Genomic DNA, 21941 nt, shown 5'->3' with positions numbered 1-21941 from the left:
CTCTGTGCGGGTGTGAACTCTGACAGAGTATGAATGTGTGAATGGGATCATCTGAAGGGATCCCAAGACTGCATTGTAGGTGGGTGATAAGTGGTGTTGTAATATGTGGCTGAAACTCAGAGCTCACATGTGACCTCAACAACTCTGTGAGGCCCTGATCACACAGAAAGTGTTTTAGCAGCTGGAGGCGGCTTATTGAGAATGAAGCTTTTTACTCGCTGTTTTTGAGTTGTGGCGCGCTTCATGTTTCAGCGCTGTAGGCACCTGGCGTTTTAGCCGGAGCACTCTGACGCCACACGTCATCTCTTTTATTTTCATCTTTCTTCACATTGTCCAGTCGGGTGATTTGAGAGGCGGGCCTTCTGTGGTGGTCACGACAACAAGTTTACAGTTGGTAAACAACGGAGGAGAAACTGGTGGTAGTGGTTGCTGGATACCCAGAGCTATACAAACTGACAATAGACAGCTAGTCTCGCCACCAGACAATCAGAGATCTCCGCCTTCTGATAGTCTGGGGACACTCCTTTCTAAAGTGTGTTTAACACACCGGCGAAAACAGCCGGCAACAAAGCAACGCCTCTTGCATTTTTTAAAAGGACACGCCTTCTCAGAAATGTGCGCTCCCCCTTTTCTCGTCCACAAGGAAACAAACACACAGAGAGCTTGAAAATGGATGCCGAGAGATTTAACTCCGTTTTATCAAACGTGTGCTCATCCGTGAAGAAAATATTTTTTCCAGCGGATGTCTTAGTTACAACATGATTGAGCTAACTGGAGTAGTTTCATGTCGTATCCGACAACGGGAGGCTTTTAACAGATGACGTCCTGATGTTAGCTTTGCTGCTGCTGTTAGCTGTCCCTGTCAGCTGCAGCCACTGATGCTTTCTAGACATCGTGATTTCCTAAAACTGAATAAATACCACACATAGCAACACAAAACTGCTTTGCTAGCTCAATCATGTTGTAACTAAGATATCCGCTGGAAAAGATATTTTTTTCATGGACCGTGTAATGAGTTATTACCTATTACAGACACCGCTAACGGCTAACAGGGCTAACAGCTAACGGTTAGCCCAGCTAAACGTGCACACAGAAATAGTAATGTTTATTCAATCATTGTGTTTATAGACTTTACAAACATCGGATTAGTCTAAACGGTGATACAGTGATGTGAAAAATGTGATATATATATATATATATATATATAGCTAAAAGCTCTGCTGGTTTTCTACCCGGAAGTATTTGTAAACAACAAGGCGATTCCCTCTATAGTCCGGCCAGATGGATGAGTCATGGCCTTGTAAAAGATTATGTTTGTTTCTTTTAGTTGGCGAGAATGTGTCGCCGCAAACGCGACAAACATCCACTAACTTTGACGGAGTTTTCTGCGAGCACGGCTGAGCCATTTTGTACCGCTACACGTGTTTCTAGTGGGACTATGTTTACAAGCACAAGAGTTCAGCGAGCCACCGAAGGACCGCCCTGCAGATTTACTATTGGTTCTGCAACGTAGGGAGTTTTTTTAAACTCTGAAATTGTATCCACCCATCTAAACACAAAATCAGGGAGAAAGTCATCAGTCTTTAGTTAAGCAAAGCGTCTAAAGACTGTGAGTCTAATAGACAGCAGATTGTCAAACTGCCCCTGAGTCATCCTAAAATCTGCCTGTAAACGTCCATGATGGAGGAGAAGCTCCTGGACCAACTGGTGGTACTCCCCATGATCCAGCCTCTTTTTTAGGGTCTCATGTACCCACACAGATCTCTGTTTATCTGCTGACAGCCTCTCACCCTCAACCAGAGCTACAGACAGTACCCTCTGCCTCAACATGTCAGCCACTACACACTGATTACTGTGAAATGGAGCAAAAAACAAACAAAACAGTAGATTGATTACACAGGAAGGTTAATGTAAGGAAGTGATGGACAATAAAAAGGTGCAGCAAGCGCATTTTTCGCTAGTGGCATTAAATTTTCTAAAATCAGCAGTGTGGCGCCTTAGGCCCCGTGTGATCGGAGCCTAAGGGTGCACACCTACACAGAGTTTAAAGCCTGCGACCAGTCTGTTAGAACTGGAGAAGCCTCTTGGATGAGAGGTGAAACGTTTTCAAGAAACTCAAGCAGGTCCAGTTGCCTACGATATACGTAGCACCTCAGATGTGGATGTGATGAACGATGTGCTGCTCGCTTTAGCTTTAGACTTTTATTTCATGTTACCACCCTTTTAATTTTAATAACATGATGGTTGCAAAGTACTAAACTGAAGAACTGGAGGCTGATGGCATAATGTGGCAATATATAACTACATTAAGTGATATCTTTATACAGTAAAATCATATTTTCATTTTAAAAAATGCACTGTAAAAAAGAACAATAGTAATAGACAGTAGGACAGTCACTAACATCATGACTCTTCCAGCAGGACTTTTGACTTGATGCACACCTGAACTCTTCCCACTTTTTTAAACTTGAATGACCTCATTGTGGCTCGCTACTCTTACAGCAGTGACACCTTGAGAACTGCCAAGCTTAATTTGACAATACCAAATTTGCAGAGCAACAAACAACAGTCTGGAAACGCATTTTGACGTGTGAAGCCCAGAGAGAGGTGCTACCCAGTTTGTTACTCTACAAGGCATTTGGAAAGGTTCCAACACTTTGACATGTTTGTCTTATCAGTTCTAAATATACATGGAATGTTAAGTCTCTCTTCTTGGGAAACTGGGACAAGAGTGATTCTCATAAAACAACCAATACTGCCCGGAAATGGCTACAGAAAACATTCCTCTGAATTTGTGTAAATAATAAACATGTCTTGCGTCTTGCTCACACATTGTTTCACTGCTCATTCCTGCAGTTGAATGCCTGTAGCAACTTACTGCTGCTAAATCTGGATCTGAAATAGCTGCTCTATTTGGCTGCTAAACCTGTTCCCACTGTTGTGACATTTCTCCACACAGCTGATGCGACTGAACACAAAGCTTATCTGAATTCCTTGTGCTGAGTAAATGGACTTTAGACGGACGGTTGAATGGAGAGCATAGTTTTAATTATCCAACCAGCTGGAAGCATGTCAGCATAGAAATGCTAACACGTATTCTGCAAGACTTGAGTCATTTAAAGCATTGACAGACTGTAAAATGTATCTCTCCAGTCACATTGTGGGCCTACTGTAGAACTTCACAAAAGTAAACACAGTTGGACAAACAGTCAAATAGTTGGTCCAACAAAAAGAAGCACACGGAAGAAACAAGAAGGGGAAGCAGCTGCTGAACTGAATGAGCAAACTACATGTAAGAAATCTTAACTTTTTAGAGCGTGTATCTGTACAAGCTTCCAGGGAGCCAATCATATGACAGCACAGTGCACAGAGCCATGCAGTGAAGGCCTGGACACAAACACAAGTGGCAAAATAATGATTCCCAAGTCTTGAATAGGCGTGTGACTTGGTGACATCACTCAGTCAGTACTCCCTATGTAATGGACACCCAATAGTCAACTCAATAATGAGCAGTAAATTGAGATTTTGGGCACTTCCTGATCATTATCACTTTCCATCAAGACTTACAGGTGATTCTTGCATCTAGAAAATGTGATGCATTGCATTGTGGGATTGTTAGGACAAGGTCACAACCTTTTACAAAGTTTCAGGGCTTTATGTTATGGATAAAGTTGCACACACAGAATTCAAATACAAATATATTTGCATACATGTAAAGCACCAAATAGCAAACTCAGTGATTTCTGACTCAGCTAAGAGGACTACGCTAGCGTCTGGGAGGAGATCCCCCAGGACACTATCCACCAACTCATCCAGAGCATGCCCAGACTTTGTTGGGAGTGGATACAGGCACACTGGGGCCATACACACCACTGAGTCACATTATGAGTTGATAAAATTCACGCCAGTTGGATCATGGGATGATGATTTTGGTTTGGGTTGGTGACATCGGTAAAGATTTTCAACTTTTTGTCAAGATCTGATGTGTGATTTAAGTGTTCCCTAATTTTTTTAGCAGTGTATGTTGCTTTGCGTCCCCCCTCTTGCATCAGTTTTGGACTTTCAGGGACTCTATGTCGTTATCACTGGTTACTTGTATTGTGTCTTTTCAAGATAAACTTCAGTGTTCACAGGAAATAAAGGTTTTGTCACCAAAACTATTCGAGGTTTAGGCAACAAATCTACTTGGTTAGGTTGCAAGATGAGAACATTTGTTACATAACTCAATCTAACAAGTATGTCAAGTGACCTGTGTGATGAATGTGATACGTGAGGTTACGTGTTTTAAAATAAATTTCAAAGTTGACTTCTGGTTAACTCATGGGACACAAACAGTGGCCTCCCTTCCAATATTTGTTGTCCTTCTCATCTTTATTTATGTCATTGTCATAAAAAGGTGACCATGCTGCCATATTTGACGCTCTGGGGATAAGAACAAGCTGGACATGACTCTGTTGTACTGACGGAATTAAGGCTGTGGAAATTAGATTATCCTGAATTTATCTACACATTTAGGCTGCTCTCAGACCTAGAGTGGTCTCCTTTGGTCTGAATCAGGGACTCATGTTGTTCCAAAGTTGTATAATTGCCTAGAGTTGGTTCGTGTTTTCATGGCAGCATTTACAAGAGGACCAGATCAAATGCCTTGTGTGAGAAAGCTGCTCTTGATTGGTCAGAATTTCCATGTGGGAAAAATCCAGGAAGTAAAGCAAACGTTGAAGAAGAGTACACTTGCAAGATAAATGTGACACTTTCTAATGTCACAATGGAGGGACAACTACGCAGGTTGATTTTAGCGCTGCTCATCGTGGACTATATTGCTGTCATTGTTCATTTTAGTCAAAGCATACAGTTTGAAAACGAGGCAAACGCGGCTCCAACTAGAAAACAATGTTTTGATGCATTGGATGTGCTGAATGTGCATATTAAGGCAGTACAGGAGGAGGTGCACATTAATAATCCTCCAGGACTGTAACATGCTCATGTTTAACCCAAACAATGTGTCATGTGACTGCAGTTGCTTCACATCCAGGTCGGAACACCTTCTCACCACAAACCAACCGCACCAGAGTTCAATTGTAACCGGACTGAGACCACCTCTTCAAGAAGGTCTTGGTCCAGTTGTTTTGCTGCACACCTGAGTGTGATTGCTGTGTTCACACCTGCCCAAACGAACCACACTGAGGGGGCAAATGAACTTGAGTTCGACTGAACTTAACCAAAAAGGGCAGGTGTGAAAGCACCCTTAGAGAGGACATGGAGATGGTTTTGAGTTTGGGTCAATTAAGATGAAAGTATTATAAACAGGGAGTGTTCTTACTTTAATTTCTCCCTGTTTTCTAAGTCTTTTTTCAGTAGAAACTACGGCACGTCAATAATATAAGCCTGCATCAGTCTGCAGTTGAGGTAAAATAAAGGCAGCTATTTGAGGATTCACTGTAATCCACAAACAGAAAAGCAATGAAAAATAAGTCCATAAAATATTGGCAAACATAAAAACAAATATCATCTGTAAAAACCGACAGTGACAGGGTTCTTACAACCCCGTGTGTCACAGTGATGGATTAGCACAGCCCCTGGTGTTCTTCACACAATAGGTGATAGAATATGTTTTTCCACCAGAAGGGATTACACGTAGGCTGCACTAGAAGCAGGCTGACAGTGAAATAATGCACTGCGAACTAACTGTGTTGTTTGAAGGGGTTTTAGCTGTGAGTTTGTCTCATTTATTCATGAGTTTCTGAACTTTATTTTAGGTTCCTATCTTTGACCAAACTGCCAAACCTAACTGTTAGATAACCTTTCACAAGATAATCATGTGGAAATGGAGTGTCCCGCTCTTCCATTGTGACGCATCCCAATTTGCTGTCAAGGAGCGTACTGTAATTTTCACATCATTTGTAGACACAGTCATTTCTCTCAGGCAGATCTGCGCTGAAGGCAGGAATAATCTCAGTAGTTGATATAAACGTCAGGGTGCCGCAGCTTCCAGCACAGCATGTGTGCTAATTCTTATTCACTTCTCTTAATAATATGCAATTATATGCACTTTTTAAATGTGGACTCAAAATCTGGAATAAATTCATTATTAAATAATTAAAGAAGACTTGAGCCTTTCTCAGATCTCATATCTGTTTTGCCACATTAGCCCAAATAGAAAAGCCCAAGCTCTTATTAGCAGTGGCCGATCTTCCTATAGACAAATCCTGGTGCCTCCCCAACCCTTTAATTTTTTAATTTGTTTGTTGTTGGTTTTTTCTTTCTAAAAAAATCCTTTAAAAATTGAACAGGAGCGGAAAATGATCCAAAAATCTAATGTCAACAGTCGAGTTTGTAGTAGGGGTACCACCTCTAGTCCATCTAGTTCATCGGTGGGTAATCGTCACAGTCAGAGCATGCTCAAACATTTGTGGGTATGGTGTAGTGGAGTGTACGTGGAGAGCATTAGAGAAAGAGAAAAAGAAAAGGCAAAAGCCATCCACAGTGCAGGACAAAAAAGGAAAGGGACGAAGACATTCATTCATTCATTTTCCGTAACCTCTTATCCCAGTGTCAGCCTATCCCAGCTGACACTGGGCGAGAGGTCACCAGACTATCACAGGGCCGACACATAGAGACAGACAACCATTCACGCTCACATTCACACCTACGGACAATTTAGAGTCACCAATTAACCTGCATGTCTTTGGACTGTGGGAGGAAGCTGGAGCACCTGGAGGAAACCCACGCTGACACGGGGAGAACATGCAAACTCCTCACAGAAGCATGAAGACAGAATGTGCAAGTTTTGTTGGTTATCATTTTTAGCTAAGTTGTTTATTCGTGTCAATTTCATATTAGTTCTTGTTGTTGTTTGTAATAAATCAGCTCCTTCTCACGTCCAACTCGTAAAATACCACCGCTTTGTCAGTGGACCTCGGCATGAGACAAAGACACATGGAAGCACCTTCGTGGGGGTATCATACGCACCAGGTGGAGGGGGGAAGAACCATAGTATAAACAGCGAGAAAGTCCACACTTGCGACCTCTGGTCAGCTTTTTGTTTCCTGTGTGAAATCAAAAGTCGACTTGTTTTTTAGTGACAACATGCTAATATGCTAGTACGTGTAGCATGCTACCCCAGTGACATATGCCACATGACATGTCATGGCAAGTTACATTTGGTTAGCAAAACCATGATGTTTTTGTCTAAACCCAAATGAGTGCTTTTGTTGCTTTTGTTGGTATTGGGAAGTGTTGTGAGTTTATTATGAAAAAGACTGTATGCATTTAACAAGCAGAAACTCTACATTTCTTTGAAAACTGATGACGTCATATGTTGATATGTAGGTCCACTGACAAAGCATTGGCAATGGACGAGTTGGGATGAGAACACGCTGAACAAATACCATATAGAAACAGAAATATTTGGGCGGGGGGTTGCACTTGTCTTGCACTGCTTATTAGCCTTACCAAATGAGAAGCCGATATATGTTTTCTGCGCATTGGGTGTTGCCTTGAAATTCGATGGAACTGCTGGTGATGTTAGCCTGGAAGCATTAGCAAAGCCTTCAGTAACATTAACTTAAACATAAAGAGTAACTCAGGTAAAAGAGGAGGTAGCTATTTTTAATGTTATTCCCAATCCTATATTGTTTCTATTTACACAAGAACCAACAAAAGTCAGTTACAACCATTTTGGCGCTCATCTGACTTCCTCCTGATTAGACCTCACCACCTGCTGTTTAAACCTCTGCAGGTTTAAAGTGTAAAGTAGCCTCAGTAAGCTTGGTCGCTAGACTGCGGACCGTCTTTCATCATCAATTCTGTGATCATGAATCAATGCCCAGCCTATTTCAGTTAAACTCAACTAATAAGGTCATTTCTGCCTCCAGTGCAGCTGTTCTCCACACACACTTTGTCATAAAGGAGTCACCAGTCAGACACGTCTCTGGAAGTCAGTATTACAGTAAATCTCCTCCCCGCGGGTGTTTTCAGTGGCAGCCTCTCCCAGGCTGCTGTGTCATCAGACGTTGGGTCCTTTGCTGTAATGTTCCCTGAGGTTGTAGGTCTGATAGCACATGGAAACATCACACACCCCTGGAACCCCTGGGTTGCCCCGTTTGCCAGGATCTCCTGGTGGTCCTGGTTTTCCTGGGATTCCCTGGTTTCCTGGATGGCCGATGCCATCGAAGCCGCGGGGGCCTTGAATCCCTGCCGTGATAAACAGAGTCAAAATAGAAGAATATAAAGTAGTATTTCTGCCCCATTTATAGCAAGAAAGTTCCATTAAATTTGATCATAGTTCTTGTACTATGACCTAAAAATAGCTCCTGCTGGATCATAAATTACATCTACTCATGAATTAATAAGCTATTACAGCTTCCGCAGAGAAATACAGCCCTCACTGTCTGTAACGTGCCCTCACCCCACCTACCAGGCTGTCACTAAAAGTACTCACTGAAAATGAAGATCAAACAGTGCCCACCCACATATTTATTAAAAATGCACCAGGGCAAACAGCCTTGATGCATTTTTTGTTAAAAATGCACAGACCTGAAAGGCCAGATGTCAGAACACAGTGGTTAGGTTGCTGAAATTGCTTAATGGGTGAAGACATTCCTGAAATAACAGGCTGACAGATGGGCTTTTCACATACCTGGCTGTCCAGGTGGTCCTGGAGGTCCGATGTAACCTTCTCCTTTGCTGCCTTTGAGCCCTCTTGGTCCCATGTCACCTGGAGACATAATTTGTCTGCTTTAAAAAATAGGATTAGAGCGTCTATAAATGAGCTGTCAGATTGAGAGCTGCAGGGAGCTGCGTTCCCTCTGAAGCGACTCTGTCCAGCGCTGTGAAGGAGTCTGCATTCTTTCATTACAAGGTAACACTACAGCAATTTATTTCACTAATTCGTTCTTTTCCTACAACCTGGATTCATCTAATCGTGTTATCTGAAGCTCTTACTTGAACTTTTGGGTAACATTTATGTCCAGTATGGACACGGTAGCTTCAGTGCGCCACGTTGAGACATACTTGCTGACAGTATTGCAGTATACCCCAATATGTTGAATCTTAACGGGTGTCATGACGCGGGGCCGCTGTGGTTTAGAAGTCGTCCACTAATCAGAAGGTCGGCGGTTTGATCCCTGGCTCCTCCACATGTTGAAGTATCGTTGAGCAAGACTCTGAAACCCAAATTGCTCCTGATGGCTGTTTCATGGGTGTGTGAGAGCGCATAATCTACTCTGGCCCCTTTCTAGGAAAGTTTGGACACCCCTGCACTAAGTGTCAAGTCAGAGAATGACCAAAGTCAGTGGGATTCCCCTTCGGGGTGACATGAATGTCTTTGCAAAATATCATCTCAATCTTTGTCAGGTATTAAAGTGATGGACTGACAGACATGAGAGTCTGAAACTGAATCTGTTCACTGAGTGGCTCATAAAGAACCAAACCACACTGTTAAAGGGGTGCTGCAGTGATTTAGTCTTTTATTCCCATGCAGTTTGGGGACTTGCAAGAGTCAGATTAAATGAGATTAAATGGTCCTTTGGTCCCTATAGCAGCTCCAAAATGGTTGATCCTCCACTTGCTACAATCCAACTTAATTGTGTCTTTCATTAGGCTCTCCCAGGATGGTACATTTCCACCTCTTTCTAACTCCCAAGCCTCCAATTTGAGACACAGGCTCTCTGATTAAACTCTCTTCTCCCGAGTGCAGATTTCAGCCTCTTCCCGCAGTGTTTTCAGCCAAGCTTGACACTATGAAGTTGCTGTTGTCCAGGGGTGGAGCAGAGGGGTGGTGTCTGGGGCTCCAGCCCCACACGTTTTCTCCGAAGTCCTGAATCTATGCTATTCCTGAAATAAATCTAATATAATTGAGTTAGTGTTCTTCTGTTGGCCGAATATTCTGAAGTCTTGAGGACTTAATTTACTTTGCATTGTTGGGGAACCCTTGATTTGCATCTAGAGCAGCCCAGGTTATTATGGGAGGGGTTCAAATGAACTTTTATGTTAATCACACTTCACTCTGCTCAGCGCTCTGTTGCTCTATTTCCCAGACAGAGTGCCTAGAGTTCGGTGCCCTGGGCGGGTCTTGACAAAGGGTGGATTCTGCAAAGACATTAGCTAGCCTGGATAACCAAACATTTGAATTTACGAATGGTCCAGTTTGTGTCAGAGTGAGCTCCAGCACTCGAAATGAGTATTTCTGAACGCACCACTCACATCATCTCCCTCCATTGTCTGAAACAATTCAACAGAACTTGCTAGATAGTGCTAGCTAATGTCTTTGCAGAATCCACCCTTTGTCAAGATCCGCCCATGGCCCCGTCCCCCCTTGGTTACTGTTGTTGGGTTCGACAAGCCAAGCCTCGCGGGGGTTCATTCCCATAGGAAACAATGGAAAATACCAGGAGATTTAACTTTCTCGTAATTTGAATTGAATCGATCGTTCTGTCCAAAACGCAGTGTCAGTGATAGAGAACAAACGTGGCTACAGTTGAGTGAACGGGTATTACATGACATATCCGAAAACTTGTGAAAATTGTCGTTTTGTCCTGATGTCTGACGTTAGCCATGGCCACTAATGTGAGCTGCCCCCGCGGTTGCTAGCTCTCTCGCCCCTTTAGTATGTCAGTGACTGGAATAAAAACCACTCCGGGAATATGTTCTGGATATCTCGAGTCACATAATATAACTCACTGATTTATCCACGTTTGCCAGCTCTGCATTTCACCGTGACGCCTTTAACAACTAACAGTAAAACGGTCTATGTTATGTAACTTTAAAATAGTACGATCAGGCAGTGTTTGTCTCCTTTTAAGACATCAGGAGTGGAAATTAGTCATCCTCAACATATGTTGTGCTCTGGTTTCAGAGGGATGAAGACAGCTTGAGAACAACTGGATACAAAATAGGATGTGGACTCTACTGAATTCTTTTTTTACTTTGCAATTATCATGTTTTTCCCAAATGATGTACAGAGTTTTAGGCATTCTGTTATCTCAGGTGGCTTGAAAATTAGTGCATAAAGCTGCACTAAATTGTGGAAAATCTCCATCAGGGAAACATGCCCCTGGACTCCCCTAGGTTTGGACCGAGCCCTGAATGTTTACAACGTCTGGCTCCGCCCCTGCCATTCTTCTGACCTAACGAATGGAAATGGAACACAGCAGAGGAGTGGTACAGTTTGGCATCTTTCACAGCTGATTAGCCACTCCCCGTCTTGAAGTGGTGATAAATCAAAGACAGCTCATTGAGATGGGTTTGCATTCAGTATTTGTTGTCTTTTGCTCTGCTGACTTTCACTGATGTTCGCTCCTTTAATGATCTTGTTTTATGGGCTACAGTGAACATCAACACATCCAATTTGTTCATCGTTGACACTGTTTTGATTTTAATCGTTGATGAAAGCAGCAATAAATTTCGTCCTAGCTCTTGTTCATGAAGTTGTGTTGTTATTTATTGTCTTGTTTTCATCAGGGTTAAGAGACGGATTGAGAGATTTTTGTCATCATTTCATGCCGAGGATCCAACACCACTGACGTAAAAAGGAGCATTAAATACAGATAACACATATCAGTCATACTGTGTTGATCATCCCTGAACAAATTACAGGTCATATCACCTTTCAGGCCTACGGGACCCTGCCTTCCAGGAGGTCCTGGGTAACCGGGATTGCCACTCCTGCCAGGGTAGCCCGGAGTTCCCATTGAGCCTTTGGGTCCTGGTGCTCCTGGATCGCCCGGAGGTCCTTTCACACTCTGGCAGGGTTCACACCTAGCTGGGGGGGCCAGAGTCTGGAGCAGAGCTGGAAGTTGATCTGCAGGGCACAGCCAGAAGGTGCTGAGTAATCCATGAGCTTATTACATATTATGTAAAAACAGCTTTCTTAACAGAGTCTGGCCACAGAATCGTATATGCCTAACCACATAGAAAATCCATGTTTATACAGTGTATGTATATATATATCATAGAAATGTGACATCATATACTTCCTCAGTTGTATTCAGTGTTCTATGAAATATTTGGGATTTCAAGATTCTCGGGTTTTGTCATGTTAAGCCATGGTTTCCATCAAATACCATCAGTATGGTACCTCTGGAACCAAAAGTAACCCTTCAGACATGGTACCTCGACCCTAGGCTCATTTGGCGTTTCCACCACACTCACTGCTCCGTCCAGCACTTTCTGTATTTCCTCTTCAGTGGTGACACACATGGAAGTCTGCACCTCGTTTATCGTCCGTAGAAAGAGGCTGCACGCCGACATTTTCAGAACAAAATAAAACAGGCTGCAGTGAAAGTCTCTCTCCATGGGATATATTTAAAAATAGCATATTTGGTAAGTGTCGCCAGAGCCTACAGAACCAACGCTCTGCAACACTTTTTTTTCTACTCGTGAAGATCCACTCATTACTAAATGAGTGGAGTTTGTTTGCACTAAAATGAGCTGATATTCTTCAGCTCAGTCGCCAGAAGAAAATGTTGTCATTGTATGTTTCTGCTAACCACAAATACATTTCATAGGTATTATTTCAACGTTTTCAAAGTGACGTACACGAGCCAACATTGTCATCGGGAGGTGGATGGCGTGTCACACAGAGAGCGATTGTTTTTTACTTAGACATCACAGCGTTTTCAGGTAGGATTTTGCCGCCAAAAACGGGTATTTCAGGCCAAAAACTGATCTTTTCTGAACCATAACCAAGTGTTTTTTGTTCCTAAACCTAACCACAAATTAACCAAAGCACTGTTGAAATGTAAAGTTTCCACCTCTCTGCTATAATAACAAACAAAACAAACATATCCTGGGTTTGCAGAAATGTAAAATGCATTTTTGCTGGTGATTGGGTTGCATTTGTAACATCACTGCAAATTGGATGAACTATCTTTAGATCATTTTAAGTTTTCTGTTTGTGTTCCTTGTTTCATGTTATTCATTCATGTTTAATCTGCTTCCTGTTTTATTTTGTAGATTATCTCCTCATGTGTCATGTCTGGTTTTACTTCCTGTCTTTGTGTGTTTTCCCGCCTGTTTTCTGTCACACCGTTAGTCCTTCCCTGTTCCCAGAGTCTTCCCTTCACACATGTTCTGTATTAGTCTTGTCTGCTTCACCCGAGTGTTCCCCTCCACACCCTTGTTGTTAGCCAATCTCCGGCCAAATTCCAATCCGGCCCCTAAAGACTCAAGCCCTGAACCCTCACTGACTTAACTAATGCCAGCTGTAAGTGATTGAGTGTGAGAGTCTGAAAGAGCTCCGGATGATACAAATAGGAATGGGACAGCACTTATCCCCCTCTCTATAAAATGTTGTTAACATTGGCGGCTCTGGGCGTGATCATTTATCGGTTATTGTCATCATATATTTCACACACAAAGAATAATGTATATTCTTTGTGTGTGGAATATAACCACTGGTATTCCTCTGACTTCATGTGTGTTTATGTACCGTCTTAAATCCTTGTTAATGTAATGTTTCATTGTTTATCTATCTGTTTTTTCGCTCTCCTTCCATAACGTTAATGTTTGCATATCTGCCGACCGTGTTACTTCCGTTGTTCCAAGGGCAACCCCTGTATTTGACGCCACAATGCTATGAACTGTGGGTAATTTCCTTACCGTAAGTCCGCATCGATGCTGACCTACGGTAAGGGGGCATAAAGGGCTCACTCACTGACTCACTGACTTGACGATTTGACAATGGGACAGCCCTCACACACTCACGCACTTCACATGAACGCGCCTCTAAGTCAGTGAGTCTGTAAGGGATCGGATTGGAATTGGGCCTCCATTTCCTTCCTGTTGCCTGTGTCCTCCTCCTCCAGCTGTGTCTCGTTCTTGTGATTAGTTTTCTGTGTATATATACCTGTGTGTTTCCATTTGTTCTTTGTCAGTTTGTCTGCGTTCGTTCCCTTGTTCCCGCTCTGTTTCCTGCCTGGTCTCTTGTGTTCTGTTTTGGATTTCTTCCCTGTATTCATCATGTTACCTTGCTTGGTTTTCAGTTTAGTTCTGGTAATTCTTTTGTCATTTGGACTTTAGTTAGCTGCATTTGGGTCCTTTTCTGAACTGACAAAAACTGCATGTAATCAAATGAAAATTCAATTTCGCAGTTTTGTTAGCTTTTCCATCGTTAGACAAAAGACTTTACTTTACCAAGTTTGTCTTTACTGATTTAGGGAAATGGAGGGGATCTAAATATTTGTCATTCACAGCTACATCCAAAAAACAGTTGTAGATTTTGATTGGATATTAGTGTTTTATCCATTCAGTCACATAAATAGCCTACCGTAGTTTTTATCAGCAATTGCAAAACATAAATACATGTAATGATTAAGAGGCTGTTTGTAGCGATAAATATCACCAACAGCTCCCGTCCCCTCTATGGAGCTTTAGTGTCTTTCAGCTGACTGTCTCAGTTTTCTCTTAACACTCTAACACTTGTTCACCAAACATCGGACAGTGTTTCCATGGAGATTGTTTGTTTGCTTGGACTCACGCTTGTGACGCCTGTTATCGCATTTAGAGAGAGAATAATCGCCTAAATGATTCTCCAGATACCCTGCTTTAACCCTAGTTTGTAATAATCAGTGTAAATCGATCAAAGAAAAGTTCAGCTCCACGTCTGAGACAGCTCTCAGCAGCACTTGGGGCTGGGGGGAAGTTTCAGACCCAGGCTTTCATACTGTGGTTCTCAGCAAAGTGACATAAAAACAAACAGATACTTACTACGCAGAACATCAGTGCAGAGCTTTAGAAGATGTTCATCTGAGGGAGGCTTGCCCTGCAACACACAATTACACTTTGATTCAGCTGAATCCACTGTGGGACTGGGAAAACAGGCTCAACCTGTGATTGAGTGTGCCTGCAGATTTACAGGATCTTCTCAACGCTCCACTCTCTGTCTTCACGTAGCCCACACACACTGACAGAAACGCTCCCATTACCACCAAACATAACTCCTCCAATCCAGACAGGAAATCACTGACTGTTTCTTTCAGCCCTTTTTTTTTTTTTTTTAAATCCGCTTAGAGGAGATGGTTAGGAAGAGGTTCACTCACAGGTTTCCCCGGATATCCTGGTTGGCCTGGTTGGCCTGGCAACCCATCCTGGCCAGGAAATCCCCTGGGACCAACAGCACCCATGTGGCCCATGTCCCCTTTCTTTCCTTCAGGCCCCCTTTGGCCTACATCACCTGTCACTCCTGGCTGAAGAAGCAGGAGAAGGTGAAATAGAGTCATATTTCACAGCCAGTCATTGACTAAATTATGTCATTTCCTACATAAAGATCAACTGCCGGCAAGTGTCGAGCTTTGCTGAATAAGAGATGCTCAGGATTTAAAGAGTTCTGAGAGTTGCGTCTCTTTTTTTAACCTTTCCAAATCCAATAATACAAGAGCACAGCCTGTGTGTAAGGTATGGATGAAACTGTATTTGTCTACTCCAATACAAGCTGCAATCATTAGCATGTCTGGCTAACTGGCCCTGGATGCTAACAGAGCTAGCTAAACTTAGGGAGTCTGTCCTGCCCCAGAGCAACATAACAAAAACAGTCTAATCGTATATTTGTCCTTATAAATATATAAAATGCTCGGGCTCACTAACTCAGCAATGCAATACATACAGTGGCCCTTACAGCTCAACACACTGCAAATTAAGAAAAGTGTGGATTATGGAGTTATTAAAATCAGCTATCCATCAAATGTCATTTTTTATGCCCCCATACAGCCGATAGCCGGAGGCATTATGTTTTCAAGGTGTTGCAAGAATTCCTTAAAAATAGGCACAAACATCCACTTGGACTCATCAATGAACTGACTAGATTTTGGTGGTCATAGGTTAAAGGTCAAGGTCACTGTTACCTGGTTTGTCTCATTCTTGTGAACACAATATCCCAAGACCACCCTCAAATGAATACCTTCAAATTTGGCACAAACATCCTTTCGGACTCAACTATGATTTGATCAGATATTTTTGCTGGTTTAAAGGTTAAGGTCACTGCAACCTTTAGTCTGTCCTATTCTCATGAATGGGATATCTCTTGAGGGCATTTTCTCAAATTTGGCACAAATGTCAATGACCCTGAGGCAGTCTCATTCTCGTGAACAAGATATCTCAAAAAGGCCTGGAGGGAATTTCCTCAAGTTTGGCACAAACATCCACTTGGACTCATCAATGAACTGACTAGATTTTGGTGGTCATAGGTTAAAGGTCAAGGTCACTGTTACCTGGTTTGTCTCATTCTTGTGAACACAATATCCCAAGAACACCCTCAAATGAATACCTTCAAATTTGGCACAAACATCCTTTCGGACTCAACTATGATTTGATCAGATATTTTTGCTGGTTTAAAGGTTAAGGTCACTGCAACCTTTACTCTGTCTTATTTTCATGAACGGGATATCTCAAGAACGCCTTGAGGGTATTTTCTCAAATTTGGCACAAATGTCAACTTAGACTCAAAAATCAACCAATTAGATTTTGGTAATCAAAGGTCAAGGTCAGTATGACCTTGAGGCAGTCCCATTCTCATGAACAGGATATCTCAAAAAGGCCTGGAGGGAATTTCCTCAAATTTGGCACAAACATCCACTTGGACTCAACAATAAGCTCATTAAATTTTGGTGGTTACAGGTCAAAGGTCACTGTAACCTGGTCTGTCTCATTCTTGTGAACGTAATATCTTGAGAACATCTTGAGAGAATTTCTTAAAATTTGGCACAAATGTCCACTTGGACTCATCAATGAACTGACTAGATTTTGGTGGTCATAGGTTAAAGGTCAAGGTCGCTGTTACCTGGTTTGTCTCATTCTTGTGAACACGATATCTCAAGAACACCCTCAAATGAATACCTTCAAATTTGGCACAAACATCCTTTCGGACTCAACTATGATTTGATCAGATATTTTTGCTGGTTTAAAGGTTAAGGTCACTGCAACCTTTACTCTGTCTTATTTTCATGAACGGGATATCTCAAGAACGCCTTGAGGGTATTTTCTCAAATTTGGCACAAATGTCAACTTAGACTCATAAATCAGCCAATTAGATTTTGGTACTCAAAGGTCAAGGTCAGTATGACCTTGAGGCAGTTCCATTCTCATGAACAGGATATCTCAAAAAGGCCTGGAGGGAATTTCCTCAAATTTGGCATAAACATCCACTTGAACTCATCAATAAACTCATTAAATTTTTGTGGTTATGGAATGGAATAAAATGATGAAGGAATGACAGTTTATATCCAAAAGGTCAAAGGTCAACCTCACGGTGACAACATAATGTTCTGCAAAAACACTTTTCTGGCCATTATTCAGCCTCACATCAGGAACAGAAGGGGAGATATTTGGTCAGACACTGAATTGGTGACTCCAGTCTTGGTATTGCAGATGTCTGCCATTAACCTAGTGTTAGCCTTTCTCTTACTGTTAAAATATCTAGCCAACTTTGATACCTTCATAAGCTACAAACCATGGCAACAAGTGAGTCCTAGCATGTGCATCACTTTTTTTGTGTCATGCAGCACTTTTGCTTGTGCCAAACCTATTTGCATGTGTTTTCATAATTTACAGTGTGTTAAGCTCTCAGGATCACCGTTAACACACGACCAATGCTGTGTCTTTAAATCCATGTCTTCGTGGATCGTCACCTTGTATGGCTGCTGAGTTTACGCATGAGACATGTAGCTTTAGCCTCAGTCTGTTAGCACAGTAGCCAAGTGGGTATTTAAGACTCATTTTCTTGGGGCTTGTTTTAAAATAAGTCAACTGGAAACATTAAAAGACAGCATGGAGCTAAGCTAGCTTTCTTAGCTCGATAGCTACAGCTGATAAAATCTGCCAGCGGACTCCAGCTAGCAATGAGAGGCTGCCTTTTTCTACCTCTGTCTGAAAACAAACACCCACTGTTTCAAAAATGACTCCATATTTCAAGGTGTAAATCTGCCACCTGATCGTTGCAAACTGCAAAGCATGCAAGAATGGAACGTTTGACAGACAGGTGTAGCAGCAGTAAGGAGGGCTGGCTTAGCAGATCGTCAATTATCCTAATTAGATTTATACACAGCATTCCAATTTTTTTTTTTTTACTCTCGTTTCTTTTTTGTTTTGTGATCAAGAAGCATGTTAATACAGTGTGCACTGTTATCAAATGATATTCCACAAATGATACGGCACTTGCACAACTGAGAGAAGCTATATCTCCATAAATTGTGATTCTGCAGACAGTACATTAAGTGTTTGATATTTCAGATGTGTGCGCCTTTAGAAACGAGGGCTTTTGTGATGTATATTTTTGCCCGGGGGGCCAGATTTCCCCAGGCCTGGAGGTATTGGCTCTGTAAGTCTTCTATAGCAGCTGTGCAGGCTTGACAGGGCTTCTCACTGCGGTGCAGAATAAGACAGAATGGATTATATCTAATACCGCAAAGTCTAATTCGACAAACCTCTCCTTTCCTTCCCCTGGGTCCCACTTCGCCCTGACGGAAGAAAGAAAAGAGAGCGGGAAGGGTGGGGAGGAAAAGAGAAGGGGGGAAATAGAGAGAGACAGTTAGAAACTTCAGCTTACATATCAAAGGCTAAGTTAGTATGTCAGAGGAGCTATGCTCGCTGCTCTGCATTGCTGATGCAGAACCGTTCTCTTTTCTGTCAAAACCGCTGGCTTACAAAACATTTTAGATTGGTTATTGTAATGCATTCTTTAAAGCTCTTTTTTTATTTTGCTTCTTGTTGTAATGTGATGAAAAATGCATCTGCAGATCTGTTAGTCCTCAAAAGACACCATCCAGTGGCAACACCAACTCTGGAGGAGTTTTTCATAGTGTTGGGACACATTTTATTTTGGGATTCTGGGTGTTCCGCTTCCCTTAAAATGCTTCCTCTTTTTCATCCACATGTTCTCCTTTACTGGGAAGTGATTGTAGCCATGCTTGTGCTGTGAGAAACAAACAGACCAGCATTCCCTCAGACTGCTATGAGGAAGTTTTGTATCAGCTGAAGTATTTTTTGAAGCATTTAAGGCCCACAACACAACACAGAATCATGGCTCTGCCCATTCACACGTACAGACTCAAACACTGGAGATACAACAGGGTGCCATTTATTGTAAATTAAACAGGATGGCATCTCCCACCTTTACTCAAAACCTCAAAGGAAAGCTCAGCGGTGCAACGTCGAAGTCGAAAAAGGTTCAGCTTTCTGCTAATGTCCTCTGATGCACAGTAGTGACAACCTAAAGCCTGTACCATGAAGCAAGTTTACCAGAGCCAGGCTTTCTTAGCATTAGCTGCCTCAACAAACCCTTAAAGCCTCAGTCAAAGATAACACGTGCCATGAAGGTAGTTGCTCTGTTAACCCAGGTTTTTTTCCTCAGGCTCTGTGTGCATTCCCACAAAACTCCGAAAACTGATCGGTCATATGTCGTCTACCTCTGCCTTTGAACTACAGAAAAAAGCTGTTGTTTAAATCGAAGTGAGAGGGGGATTCCTAATGCAACAGCTGCACATTTTACAGCTCGTAAACAGCAGATTTGAAAGTTCAGTGTGTAGGAGTAGGTGTTGGCATAACTGGGATATAATATAATAACTACTAGTCCATACCCATTGGTAGCTTTGTCACCTTCTACCTATGCCAATCCTCAATGCCTATGTGCAGTTTCACATAGATTGACCACGTCAGTGAGTAGAAAAACGTGGGACAGACAGAATGACTGACTGACAGAATGACACACTGACAGTTTCCATGATTATGTACAGCATACCATACCATGACTTAGTCATACCAAACATTAGAAACAACACCAACATTGGTCCACAGGGGGAGCCACAGCGATCGGTCGCATTTTAGCCATTTTGAAGCATTTTTCTGTTGTTATAGCGCCACCCAGTTGCCAATTAGAGTTAAATTTCTCCAGTCACCTTGAGGCGTCCTGTTCTACATATCTACCAAGTTTAGTAAAAATTCATATGGCGGTTAGGCCTAGATAAGAAATGAGCTCTCTAGCGCCCCCATTTTGTTTGATGGGGTCAATAATGGAGGGGTCCCCTCAGATTATGTGTGCTCATATGCCTACAAAGTTGCGTGGTGATGGGTGAAACCCTTGAGATGTTCTACACCTTTATGTGATGAGCCACGCCCTCAGCAATATTCATTGCCTTATAGAAGCTCAGTTTTAGGAAGTTTTCCAACTTTTGCCAAGAGGGAACTTTAGATATTGCTCCCTAGATTATGTTCACCCAGTTTCATGCAGATCGCTCAAACTTCCTAGGAAGAGATCCATTTGAAGTGTTTTTCAAAAAATTCAAAATGGCGGAAAATCTATATAAGCAGAAGTTATGGGTTCTTGAGGCAAATGTGTTCCTCATGAGGAGAGGCATCTCTGTGCAAAGTTTCATGTCTCTACCACATACGGGGCATGAGATATGCCCATTCAAAGTTTGCAATTTCAATCAGTTGCTATAGCGCCCCCCTTTGGCCAATTGATGTAATATTGCTTCATTGGCATCCTCCCATGACCCTCTACCACTGTGCCAAATTTCACATGGATTGACCAAGTCAGTGAGGAGAAAAACATGGAACAGACACACAGAGTTTTCCTCATTATATAGTAAGATGTTCACTGAAGGTTATAATCAACTGAAAATAGGAATTGTGTTTTAGTCACCTTAGAATGAGCCATTTATATCTATGGAGGAAGCAGGTCCTTGTCTACAGTGATCACCATGTTGCACAGCCATGTTTCCACAGCAACCCAGAATGGACAAACCAAACACTGGCTCTAGATCAGTGGTTCCCAACTAGTGGGACTGGCTGTGATTGTGGGTCGTGGGTCCATTCTGAATGGACCTGAGTGGACCTTACTAATAACTAAGGAGAAATCTGGACATGGTGGCTGGACCAGTTGGGAACCACTGCTCTAGATGGGGACATTCGGCTGTAAAATACAAGCGGTGTAAAATGGGTTTTGTAAAGTCAAGACCAAGCATAAAAACATAATCAGTGAAAAGTGGTAGTGTTAAGATTTAAAGGAACTATAATAACATTAATAATATTGTGAGTTACTACTGTGCACTACCTGTGATTTAATAGATGGCCTCTTTAAGAGCCAGCGTGGGCAAATGTCCCAAGAACACTACAAACATAATCGGTAGATAAGAGAGAGCAAGAACAACCTTGTGAATAAAATAACTGTATTCTTGATGAGATTTTCGACATCACTGATATACTGTAGAAAATAATAAGGCAACTCAGTGCGTATAGTTTGTACTACTGAGATTGCAAGGTAAGTTTGCATTGAGAACGTATTCCCTCAGCTGAGGATCTGTATCACTCAGAGACTTGAAGTGGGCCTATTTGTAAGGAGTTGGTTAGTGAAAGGCGTATTTTAGCTGCTGAACACAAACTGGTCCGACCAGGTTTGCTGTGCAGCATAAGTTACCACACAGGCCTCGCCAAGTTGAAAGAGATCCACCTTCATGATACAGAGAACTCTGGCTTCTCACTTCGTGGCACACCCCTGTCAAATCAACTGATCACGGCCATTTTCCCTCCCTCATGCAACTGAAGCACAGATTTGTTTTCTACTTCACGAAACTACACTAGAACTTCAAACACAAAGAAAAAAGCCAATGAAAAAGAAATAAGCTGGTTTTCTCAGGCAGCAGCTTCCCAGCTCTCTGTGAGAGAATTTTAACAAGCTGCCAGGACTTGAATGGCTAAAACGATGCACGGAAACACCAGTATAGTGGCAACATCATACGCTAACTGGCCCTTTGGAGCTCAGTATGTAAATTTACATGCTCAACATAAACAAGGCCACAGACTCTTGAGAGATGAGACCTCCTGGCTCTTTGGATAACACGTATAAACACACTGTGAAGTTGAATATCCACACTGATCACCAACTGCAGCAATGGTAGCCAGTTTCGGTGTCCATGTGTTCCCAGAGGACATTTATCTCTTTGTGCCAAGTT

General features: G+C 42.3%; 1 protein-coding gene across 1 annotated transcript in view; it reads right to left on the bottom strand.

The window, feature by feature from the left end:
* Window positions 1-7380: 7380 nt before the first annotated feature.
* si:dkey-225n22.4 (collagen alpha-1(XXI) chain) overlaps window positions 7381-21941 on the bottom strand; it is an 86023-nt gene continuing 71462 nt past the window's right edge. The window contains exons 26-31 of the mRNA XM_049565648.1: window positions 18417-18449; window positions 15039-15185; window positions 14707-14761; window positions 11606-11800; window positions 8639-8716; window positions 7381-8193 (exon numbers count right to left, since the gene is read on the bottom strand). Of these exons, the coding sequence (XP_049421605.1) occupies window positions 8006-8193; window positions 8639-8716; window positions 11606-11800; window positions 14707-14761; window positions 15039-15185; window positions 18417-18449 (696 nt within the window). The 3' untranslated portion in view covers window positions 7381-8005. The remainder of the gene's footprint in view (window positions 8194-8638; window positions 8717-11605; window positions 11801-14706; window positions 14762-15038; window positions 15186-18416; window positions 18450-21941) is intronic.

This window comes from Epinephelus fuscoguttatus, linkage group LG21 (assembly GCF_011397635.1).
Source record: "Epinephelus fuscoguttatus linkage group LG21, E.fuscoguttatus.final_Chr_v1".
Lineage (NCBI taxonomy): Eukaryota > Metazoa > Chordata > Actinopteri > Perciformes > Serranidae > Epinephelus > Epinephelus fuscoguttatus.
The sequence above is the reverse complement of the archived record's forward strand: the minus strand, read 5'-3'. Positions and strand labels throughout refer to the sequence as shown.